The sequence below is a fragment of the Anabrus simplex genome, chromosome 9 (assembly GCF_040414725.1).
Source record: "Anabrus simplex isolate iqAnaSimp1 chromosome 9, ASM4041472v1, whole genome shotgun sequence".
Classification (NCBI taxonomy): domain Eukaryota; kingdom Metazoa; phylum Arthropoda; class Insecta; order Orthoptera; family Tettigoniidae; genus Anabrus; species Anabrus simplex.
In genome coordinates, this window is record NC_090273.1 from 63,904,210 (window position 1) to 63,916,696 (window position 12,487).

The 12,487-nt window shown below is 41.1% G+C and overlaps 1 protein-coding gene across 1 annotated transcript in view; it reads left to right on the forward strand.

Moving 5' to 3' along the window:
- Positions 1–911: 911 nt before the first annotated feature.
- Pgant2 (polypeptide N-acetylgalactosaminyltransferase 2) overlaps positions 912–12,487 on the forward strand; it is a 463,080-nt gene continuing 451,504 nt past the window's right edge. Inside the window, exon 1 of the mRNA XM_067153354.2 lies at positions 912–977. Within this exon, the coding sequence (XP_067009455.2) occupies positions 912–977 (66 nt within the window). The remainder of the gene's footprint in view (positions 978–12,487) is intronic.

The window sequence follows — 12,487 nt, forward strand, 5'->3', positions numbered from 1 at the left end:
ATAGGTAAACTGTGTTATTAATTGTTCAAATTCAATTTTGATATTTGTATGTAGTTAAACTTTGTCCTTGTGGCAATCTAGAATATCTGGAAAGTCGTTGAGTTTCTCAATAAATATCATGATTAGATTAGCGTAGATTAGATTTAATTAAGTTAGGCTAGGTAATATTAAGTAATAATTATTTGTACCCCCTGTGGGTGGGGGACGCAGACAAAAAATACACCCACGGTATCCCCTGCCTGTCGTAAGAGGCAACTAAAAGGGGCAACCAAGGTATGATGAAATTAGAACCATGAGAATACTTGTGATGAGTACTTTTACATGCGGGACACGATGGGTCGACGTTACTTGCGACTAGGAGCACCTCGCGAGGAAAACCAAGGGTCTGCATTACATAGGAGCAGTACCATTATGCAAGAAACACTACTGGTTTGGGCGTTGTTTGTGGTAATGATCATCGTGTGTATTCCACCGGTCGGTTCCACTGTGTTCAGAATAGGCCTGAGTTACCTATGAGTAGTACAACTTTATGAGAAACACCATGGGTCTACGTTGCCTGTGATTATTTACACTATGTGAGAAATACCACGGTTTTGGCTGGCACCCGTGATTAGTACCACTGTGTGATTAAAACCGTGGGTCTGCGTTGCATGAGAGTAGTAGTATTGTGAGGAATACCATGCGTTTTTGTCGCCTGTGGGCGTTGTCATAATGTGTGATTACACCGTGGGTCTACATTGCCTGTGATTAGTACCACTATGTGAGCAACACCACGAGTGTACGTGGCCTGTGATTAGTTCTTTTAAGTGACTTAACACCACGAGAATACCGGCGCCCGTGATAGTCCAATTATGTGAGGAACACTACGGGTCTGCGTTGCTTGTGAGTAGTACCCTTATGTGCGAAACACCATGGGTTTGTGTTACCTGCGAGTGGTGCCATTGTGTTTGAGATACCATGGGTCTAAATTACCTGAGGTTAGTAGCATCATATGAGAAACACCATGAGTCTACGTTACCTGTGATTAGTACCACTATACGAGGGCCACAATAGTTCTGCTTTACGAGTGATTAGTACCATTATGAGGTTCCAGCGACCTGGATTTTGGATCCCTTCAGATAATGAGTATCATCCAAGTAATAAGGCTTTGTGAATTGGACCCGCTGATTGTTTTGTTTCACTATCATTTTCTAGTCGGTGGATACGTTTTGAAGTTTTAATTTTCGTTTCGTTCACCTCGTTCTATTACGGGCCGATTACCTAGCTGTTAGACCCCTAACAACTAACATCATCAAAATCATCATAATTATTTGTAAATTCACTTTATATCACAAAACGAATGCTGCCGTAATTGGGATGAAAATCCTGTTGCAAGGAATAAATTAAATAATAATAATAATAATAATAATAATAATAATAATAATAATAATAATAATAATAATAATAATAATAATTTCATGTGGCTATTGCTAGCCAGGTGCAGCCCTGGTAAGGCATTCCTTCCGCCGAGGAAACTACGTGTTATTGTGGTGCAGGATAGTCTTGTGTGTAGTGTAATAGGCGCAGAGAGGTTTGGGACAGTACAAACACCCCACTACCCTGAACCAAGGAATTTAACTGTTTAAGATTAAAATCCTGAACCCAGCCGGGTCCTGAACCGAAGACTACGTTGACCATTGGCCAAGAAGACGGACATTATAGATGTAAGGATATATAATTAACCAATAAAGGAATTTCCATTGAAGTGTTCCCGTTCTAATTAGACAACGGTGTCTGCTACTAAATGTACAATATACAATAGACTATTATTCATGTCTGTTAATTGACGGGAGTTGCTTTCCATGTTAATAAATATCAAGATTAATTGAAATAATCTAGATGCATTGTGTAAGTTACGTACATTGAAACCACATGTGCTTTTACTGGATACAGCATGAACTTAAGCCTTTTGTACTTCTCAAAATTGTAACTTTTCTTGAAATAAATTGTACATAAAATACAATGGACCTTAAACCGAATATCATTTTGTGACATGGGACGTAACTTAAGAAAGAAACGTTTTACATTAATTCTCTACGAGATTTAATTTTGCTGTGAATGTTCAGGGGAATCTTCGAAACGGTAGCCTTATTTGTAGAATGCAGTGTTAGGTTATGTCTTGAGGTTCTAGTTCTAACTTGTAGATTGGGCACTCATATTCAATAAATTCTATGTTGTTTTAGGAGCTTTGGTAACTTCTTGGTACCGAGCTGGATAGTTCCAGTCGCTTAAGCGCGTCTAGTAATCAGAATTCGCTAGACAGTGGGTTCGAGCCCCATTGTCGGCAGCCCTGAATATGGTTTTCCGTGGTTTCCCATTTTCACACCAGGCAAATGCCGGGGCTGTACCTTAATTAAGGCCACGGCTGCTTCCTTGCACTTCCTAGAGCTTTCCTATCCCATGGTCTCCATAAGACATATCTGTGTCGGTGCGACGTAAAACAAATAGCTTCCTTCCCACTCTTCGCCCTTTCCTATCCCATCGTCGCCATAAGAGCTATCTGTGTCGATGCGACTTAAAGCAACTTGTATCTTCTTGCCCAGTTTTATATCCTTGATAGATACCACTGGATGTTCTACTCAGGTATTGTATTACCAGCTAATTAGTTGTGATATATTGCTGAAGACATCTAAATTAACGGGTGCGGTCCCCTTGTAATTTGACTCATCCCTCTACTAAGTAGACACGTACTTCGTCGGGAGACTTTAATCCTGCCACTTAATTGCCTGTATTTTAAATCGGCTTATTTACGGACGGATGTGTAAATACCACTTAATACTTGCAGTCAAGTATTGCTTCTTGCTCCATTCCGCGGTGAATTTGTATCTTTCCTTTTCTCTCTCTCTCTATCTCTCTCTCTGAAATAATTTATAACACAGTTGCACCTTTTATGGAATATCTGGCGAAGGAACTTACGTTCAGCGATTATTAAACTGCTCAAACGTAACTTTGACAACAACTTTTCGAAGCTGAATATATTGTTTATTGAATAACTTAACAGTTTGAACCCTGTTGTACATGAGTATGTTAGGGTTATAGTTTTAATCAGTGTTTTAATTATTCGTCCTTGACACAAAATTAGGAAACTAAATTATTGGAGATGTGGTGAATGAACTACAGGAACTGTTTGCAGCAGCAGGATTTCGTATGCTGCACATATTATTATGCTTCCCATTCAAAATGTGATGGTTGATTAGATGCTATTTATGCTGCCTGCGTGTCAATTTTGTCATTGCATTTCATTGTGCTTCTCAAACTTTTCACGCTTGTCTACTTCCCTTTAATTTCTACTTACGTACCCTTTATTTTTATGATGTACGGGTAGCGTGCGTGTCTCTTACCCGAAGGCCCCGGGTTTGATTTCCGGCCACGACAGGGATTTTACCTGCATCTGAGGGCTGGTTCGAGCTCCACTCACCTTGTAATCAGCTGGCCTTCATGCTAAGCAGCAGTTGTTTCGTAGGCCATCGTCTTCGGGGCAGTTGCGCCATTGGTTTTCATATTTTTGCGATGGAATCTGATTTTTAAAATAACGATACTTTTCTTCAGTGCCTCTCTTTAAGTGGAAATAAAATAGCTGCCTCTGTGTATCAGTGGTAGAGTGTCGTCCTCCGGATCTCAAGATAGCGGGTTCAAACCCGGCAGAGGTAGTCGGATTTTTGAAGGGCGGATAAAAGTCCATTCGACACTCCATGTCGTACGATGTCGGCATGTAAAAGGTCTCTGGTCACACATTTGGTGTTTAGCCGACAAAATTCATTAAATCTCATATCCATAGACGCCCAAGAGAGTTTCGGTTTACTCGGTCTGCCATCTAGTAGGCCTATAGTAAAACGAAACGTCGAAATTAACGAGCAGACAGCCAAATGGCGTCAAATTGAAACGTCTACATACGGTAGCAGATGCCGTACGATTATTAGTATTATTTTTAGTGGAAATGAAGTGATGTTCGGAAAGGAAAATTGCAACACTACAAGTGAAACAGGCAGTTATGATTTTACAATATTCGTAACACAGAAATACGTATCTCGAACATTTATTTTACAAGCCGACACCGTACTACATGGAGCTGACTTTCTTTTCCACCTTTCAAAACTCCGACGATCTCTGCCGGATATGAATCGTTGATGTTTGGATCTAGATTCTGACACCGTATCACTGAGCCCCTGTGAACATCCATCCATGGAAGGATGGCTCCTGAAATTTCGAATGCATCTGTGGGTGAGGGCCTTTTGTAAGAGACGGCTACAAGGGAAACGAAGGATTTCTTTGGAGCCCTAACTGAGTCAGGCATTGCGTGCATTTAATTGTGCCCGTCTCACAACTATCATATTTCCTATCCGACCTCCCTTGGTCAACTCTTGTTCTTTTCCGACTCCGACGGTATTAGGTTTAAGAGGCTTAGGGAGTCTTTAATTTTCACGCCCTTTGTGGCCCTTCCCTTTCTTTTGCTGATATCTTCATATTTCGAAGGGTCAGACGTAATCTTTTCTCCTCTCTGATTATTGTTAAGAGAGGATTGTGCTCAGCTCTACTCAAAGCAATAATCACAACTACTCGACGTCTCGAAGAATGAGGACGCCCACAGAAGGAAGGGACTGGTCTTAAAAGGCGTGCAGTGTAACGCCTGTTGTACACCATAAAATTATTCTTTCAGTTGAATACTTCACAAGAAAAATTGTCAAATCTTGTCGAAGATTGGTCAACATTGCTGAAGGTTTGACAAGATTTGAAAATATGTGGCAATGTTTGATAGCATTTTGTTTAAGCATGGAGGAAAGGCAAGCAGCGGTTGTGGTTCTCGAACTAGCAGTGGGATATATTCTTAAAAGGAAGAGAAACTTGCAATAAACCATAATTTACATGGGGAAATTATTATTGTGGTTACCTTCAACGTACTTTTTAAAACGTATTTACTGCCATAACATCATTTGCAGAGGATATGTTATATTGCATTGCTGGTAGGACGTAGTGTTTACAGTGCACTATGTCTTCTGGTATGGGCTAAAGCAATTTTGTTACTCCCCTTGATCTGTCTCAGCTTTATCCTTGGCTTTGACAAAATGAAAATGACTGAAGTATGGGTGATGCTAGTAATCCCTTTCCTTATGCAGCCAGTCCCTGCTATGAATGGTGTGAAAATGTTGCTCATAGGGTCAGTTGGTGCATGCATTTCAGTGGGCTTGGCAGACTGATAGGTAATCTCAACTCCTGGTTCGGTGAGGAAAGCAATGGGAAACTACCTCACTCCACATTTCCCTATTACGCCTCTTCAATGATGTCTAGGCCATCTATGACAGCTGATGGAGGAGCTGTCGAGGATCCAACCAGCCTTCGGGCTCAGGACTAAACATACATACATACATACATACATACATACATACATACATACATACATACATACATACATACATACATACATACATACATGAACTGAATAAAAATAATGGGATTGCAACGAAAATTCATATCGTATTACATGAAAACATATTAGGGGCTGCATAATAATAATAATAATAATAATAATAATAATAATAATAATAATAATAATAATAATAATATGCGATGATCATAAATCGATCGTTGCTGATAGTTTTTACTTATAGGTAGTACGGTGATAAACATAAAAGGTGTCCACTTCCTTGAGATATTTCTCTTGCGGTCTCCTCGTACTCTGCCATTTTATTGTGGTACTCTACGGAGTCAGCTGAATATAAGCAGGCATATGGCTTATACTTAGCAATTCATACACGTACACAACATATTTCGGCCATGAAGAAGAAGCAATTTTTGTTGTTTTATTCCTGGCAATCCCAGCATGCCTAGCGGCTTAGCGCGCACCGTTAATACTCGAATTCCATTGGTCAATCCTGTCAAAGACTTGCTAAGTCTTTGATCTATTAGAACACGTTCTAATTCGCTTTCGAGACTTTTGAATACTTCTCAGGACTTGTCAAGTATTGCAAGCGATTTGACAAGGAAAGTTCTGAACTGAAAATTCTCGTGAAGTCTTCAATTAACACTCCTTTTGCCATACGAACTCATTGTCGTTTAGATCGGTGAAGAAACATTCGAGTTGACCATAAGAGACTGTCTAGGAAATTTTAAGAAGGGAATGTTGGAAACTTCATCATAGGTAGTAAGGTACCGGATTGTTCCACCGGTGTCACAACGTATTGCGCATCTGCGTCAGCGCACCATGCAGTCAGACGAGGAAGCTGCCAGGACCTGTCTTCGCACCCATCTGTCAACTGTTGAAATGACGTGAGACACGCCACAAATACACGAGCAGAAAATAGCAGTGCTGTAGTGTATTTAATCGTGACAAGAACATCCCTCAGCTTGCTCAAGGAAAGTTAACGGCATTTAATATGTGACGTTTGAGTCGTTGCAATGTTGCATGTTTGGTCGCTCAAAAAAACAATGAGCGGATGGTGTTGAATTTTTCTCGCATTTAATATTTAATTTTAGTTATTACCAAAGTATAATTCACATCCCATCTAGATACAGACCCTGTGGATATCCACAATAAACATTATATCTGGAGGTTAATTATTTTTTCGAGTAAAGTATTCGTGCGATGAACTAATTCAACACCATGCGCTCATTCATTTGTTGAGCTACTACACAATTAACATATAATGTATGTCTTATGTACAAAAATACTATCTCCGTACAGGCCTTGAGAGACCTTGGGGGAGTGAAATGTAGAAACTTGCACTATTCCTAACGCCAGCTACGAATGAGATAGCGTAGTGTCTCTTTGCCTCGCCGTCTTTGCTTCCAAGAATTAACCTCGTGTAGGCTGAGTGAAGCCAGGACTGAGTGAAAAGCCACCGGTTCGATGGTTGTGCGGTAGACTTCGGATTTCAGAATTGCTTATCTTAAGTACAGGGATATATATATGAACAATTTGCTTTAAGTCGCACCGACACAGAGATCTTATGGCGACGATGAAATAGGAAAGAGCTAGGAGTGGGAAGGAGAGCGACCGTGGCCTTAATTATGGTACAGCCCCAGCTTTTGTCTGGTGTAAAAATAGTAAATCATGGAAAACCCAGCTTTAGAACTGCCGACAGTGGGTTTCGAACCTACTATCTCTGGAATGCCAGCTGATAGCTGTGTGATCCACGTGCTAGATACAGGTGTATTTGAAGTGAACTTTACGTTTTTAAGGCTTCCCGTGCCCCGTACTTAAACGCCGCAAGTTCACCCATGTACTGTTTGTACGTGTTGGGTAATTAGATAAGCTTTAACTTTGTATTCAAAAGATTATTTTATGTAACTGACTTAACTATAAACCAGTTCACTTATTATATATACTGTATTTATTTCATTAATACCTGCTGATGTGATCATAATAATTAAGGCGTTATGCCCGTATGGTCCGACACCGTGGTTTGCCCATTCGAATCCCGTTGTGGAGAAAAATGGATATCACCATGAGAATATTGGCTGCCGGGGTAGGAGAGATGCTGGTATATATTTTGTAATCACTACATTGCTTGCGCAAATCCTGGATTCAATTCCATACCTCTCCGCAATGTTCATGTGGAATGGGAGCATATGGTGCTGTTGATAGTGATAGTGATTCGTCCGTCAGATAGGGACGTTGAGACTTGAGAAGACCCCTTAGTGGTATTTGACAGGAGTATGCTACGTGCCGACATCGGGTTTCACCTTCTCCTTACATCATCATAATCATCATCATTCCCCCCTACATCAAGACGTGCAGGTCGCCCGTGGCCGTCAATACCTGCACCAGGCGAGTCGAACGTGTGCTTGGGCACTAAAAGCCATACGATGGATAAATGAAATAATCGCTGTGCTGAGTAAATGGCGAATTAATTTAATTTCATAAAATTAACTAGTGTATTTCTTGTTTTGTTTCTTCCAGTGGATGTTTCATATGAAATGAAATGGCGTATGGCTTTTAGTGCCGGGAGTGTCCGAGGACAAGTTCGGCTCGCCAGATGCAGGTCTTTTGATTTGACTCCCGTAGGCAACTTTGCGCGTCGTGATGAGGATGAAATGATGATGAAGACGACACATACACCCGGCTCCCGTGCCAGCGAAATTAACCAATTATGATTAAAATTCCCGACCCTGCTGGGAATCGAACCCGGGACCCCTGTGACCAAAGACCAGCACGCTAACCATTTAGCCATGGAGCCGGCAATGTGTCATATGTGTTTATTTGATACGAGACCAGTTTATCCTCGTTTGAATAGCACGTTTACAGGTGTATATAAGGTACGGGTTATTTATCACTGGTAGATTCTCGAATTATCGGATGCGAACTAAGATCATTAATTTTAATTGAAACGTCAACATTTTTAAATTCATATTTAACTTATCTGGAGGTCTGTTTACCTGACTTTCGCCGAGTCTATTTAATTATTATGTTGTGTCGCAAAGTTACGTAACGGAGCAAGTGTTCGATGTCTCTCCTTTGTGTCTTAATGCTTGCATCTCAGTTCTAACTATGACGGACTGTGTCGAGACACCATCATTATTTCCTTCGTCGGCTGCTTGAGAAATGCTCTCCCGAAAACCATCCACATTATGCAGTTCGTGCAGCTGCGCTGACTGGGCCAACTAATGGTTCTCCTAAGTCGTGAGGTGCTGACTAAGGATGTACGAGTTGATAGAGATTGAAGTAAGGCTATATAATCCAGATGTAATGTACTAAGTTTTCTACGACTGAGGCATAGAGTTATAGATTTTAATGCTTCAGTTTTCACAGCGTATCTCATAATTTGGTTGATAGTGACTTTGAATTCACGTTTATCAGATTTTTATAGTACTGGGCCCTATATCCTTCTAGACACAGAACTCAGCAGACTGTCTGTCGTACGGAAAAATCTGAATCAACGTTTGTTGAATTCACAGTTTGACAGTAAACTTTCTTAATTTTGTTTTGTGTAAAAAATGAAAATCAGCGTTTAGTACAATTTGAAGCGATTGTTATAATTTAAAAGCTTACAAGGGCACCATTTTATTGGCAAGAAGCCTGTGTTTGGTAACGCTTATACTTGGGGCTTACATTTTTTGCTGATTACTTTTCATGTTAGGAATAATGATGATGATGATGATGATAATAATAATAATAATAATAATAATAATAATAATAATGGCGTGTGGCCTCCGAAGAGGCCTGATGCAGGTCTTTCGAGCAAACGTCCTGTAGGCGACCTGCGCGTCTATGAGGATGGGGCCTTACCTGTGATGAATTCTAATGTTGGAAACTGCACACACACGCAGTCCCCAAACTTTTGTAACTAACCAATGAAGGTTAAAACCCCTGACCCACCCGGGAATCGATCCCGGGATCCCTGGACCGAAGGCCAGCACGCTTACCATTTAGCCATGGAGCCGGTTAGGGAAATAGCTGTAAAAAAAAATGATCCTTTCACCTTGTTAATTTTGTGTGTTCCGATTAATTTTAAACACTTTTATTTCATTGTTATTACGTCAAGTATAGGCTATTGTCATTGAATACTAGAACATAGCTGACTCAGTACCCGCCAATTTATTCTTTAACATGCACCGTATATGAACACATATGAACGTATTCTTCCTCTTCTTCGTTGTTTTTCTTCTTCTCACGACCGTTCACTTTCATCTTGTCCGTATCTGTGAGGTCTTCTTTACTTAGTAAACGTGTCATTTAGACGTCTCACCTTCTGATCCTTTGCCTGCCCCTAGATTTGGCATCCTGGAATTCTTCAGACCATACTCTGTTTATTGGTGCATTCACCTTAGACAAAATTGAGTGGCCGTACCACTTCAGTCTGTACTCGGTTTGTCTGTGCTATTTTTTCTATAGTCCTGCCATCTTTCTGCTATCAACATCCACAAATATGAATATGACATCTCTCAGGGACTCACAACTTTTGTAGGGAGTCTAACATTGCTCACACGAACGCAGGGAAGACTTTCAGCATCGCAATGATGGGAAATGACTCAGATTTTGGAAGTCTCCCATCATTTGCCTGGTGTGACAATGGGATACCATGGAAAATGATCTTAAAGTTTGTCAGAAGTGGTGTTCCAACCCACCATCTCCCGGATGCAAGCTGACAGGTACGTGGCGCGAACCACGCAGCCAGATCGCCCAGTTGTTATTTTTTGTGTTCGACCTCCCTTGGACAACTCTTGTTCTCTTCATACTTCGAAACCTTTACATTTCTAAAGGCTACGGAGATTTTTATATTCCCCATTCATTTCCTGTCCTTTTTCTTGACGATATCTTCGTTCTTCGAGCGACCCAGAACCTTGTGCTCTCCTATGTTAATTGAAGTCAGGATGGATTTCTCTCTCTCTTTCTCTCTTTCTCTCTAGTTGTTACACTCATGACTGAGTGTCGTGATCCAAGAACTTTGTTGCTTTTCCCATAAGTTGATGGCATTCTGTGCGATCTTGCGTCTTCTGCGACAGTAGTTCTCCATAAGTTAGTGATCTCTCTGATTTGATCAATCCATCTTTTTGCGATCCGTCCTCTTCAACTTAAGCCATAAAATTTACCATGGACAATTAGTTCTTCCAAGTTGTTGTCCTTTCTCCTCGTAATGTGGCCAAAGAATTGAAGGATTCTCTGGTATACAACTTGCCATTGACTGTCTTACCGAGCTCGATAGCTGCAGTCGCTTAAGTGCGGCCAGTATCCAGTAGTCGGGAGATAGTGGGTTCGAGCCCCTTTGTTGGCAGCCCTGAATATGGTTTTCCGTGGTTTCCCATTTTCACACCAGGCAAATCCCGGGGCTGTGCCTTAATTAAGGCCACGGTCACTTCCTTCCATTTCCTAGGCCTCTCCTATCCCATCGTCGCAATAAGACCTATCTGTGTCGGTGCGACGTAAAGCAAAGAGAAAAAACAAAAAAAAATGACTGTCTTGAATTCGAACTTCCTGAATGACAGAATCATTTGTTCTCCCGGCGGCCCATGGTATTCGCAACATTCTTCTCCAGCACCACAGTTCGAAGGCGTTGATTCGATTTCTATTTTTAGATTTCATTGATTCGGTGTTTTTCTTTATATTTTGCCGGGCTGAGTGCTCGGACGGTTGAGGCGCCGGCCTTCTGACCCCAACTGGGCAGGTTCGATCCTGGCTCAGTCCGATGGTATTTGAAAGTGCTCAAATACGTCAGCCTCGTGTCGGTAGATTTACTGGTACGAAAAAACTCCTGCGGAACTAAATTCCGGCACCTCAGCGTTTCCGAAAACCGTGAAAGTAGTTAGTGCGACGTAAAGCCATTATTATTATTATTATTATTATTATTATTATTATTATTATTATTATTATTATTATTATTATTATTATTATTATTATTATTATTATTATCTTTAGGTTTTACCCTCCAAGCCTCGCGTCCATGCATGAAGATCGAGAAGACAAGTGAGTGGATATCGATAGGCCCCTTAAAATTACAATCATCACCACTAACAATTTAATAGCACCAAAAAATCTAAATAATAATATCATTTTTGGCACATGGCCACTGCCATGCTCGACAGCTACCTTACTAAATTTTGGTGCATTTTTATGGTACAGCTCCATAACACCCTTGGCATTTCTTTTTCGTTCTGTCGTATGCATGAGTGATGGCCTAACTTTTGCCTTTATTTAAGTTTTGGCCATTCCAGAATTGTCCATTATGACTCGTGGGACGTTCCCCGATGTTTTGAGTGATTGCTAAACTTCAACTGCCGTGGGACTCATCGATCTGCTCTCCGCTCAGCTCAAGATCTTGGGAATGAGGGAGTAGTAGACAAGTCGTGATAACCTGGCTACTGGGTCGCGTTTTCTTTAATTGATTGACTATTGACACGCCCCGCTTCGCACGAGAAAATTTTTGTATTTATAGCAACCAACCTTATAAAATTTCCTTGTAGACGTCATTAGTTGTTTTTCTTAGACCTTTCCGGCCGCCTGCCTATTAGCTCGTTTCTTTCTCCCCAGGCGATGTTTAAACTTCACTCCTAAACCAATCATGCAGATTGTATACTGGAATGGGTATTTATAATCTTATAACATTATATAACACACATCAAAATTGGCCCTGATAAAATTGAACGCGTGAAGCAGTTTTGCACCGAGCTTGATAGCTGCAGTCGCTTAAGTGCGGCCAGTATCCCGTATTCGGGAGATAGTAGGTTCGAACCCCACTGTCGGCAGCCCTGAAAATGGTTTTCCGTGGTTTCCCATTTTGACACCAGGCAAATGCTGAGGCTGTACCGTAATTAAGGCCACGGCCGCTTCCTTCCCACTCCTAGCCCTTTCCTGTCCCATCGTCGCTATAAGACGTATCTGTGTCGGTGCGACGTAAAGCAACTAGCAAAAAAAAAAAAAAAAAATGCTACCTAGGTCCCCTAATCACGAGGGATAATTAGAAGTCACAGAAAGGACAGCAGTGGCAAAGAGAGCTTTCCAGAAGCATCTGCTGGC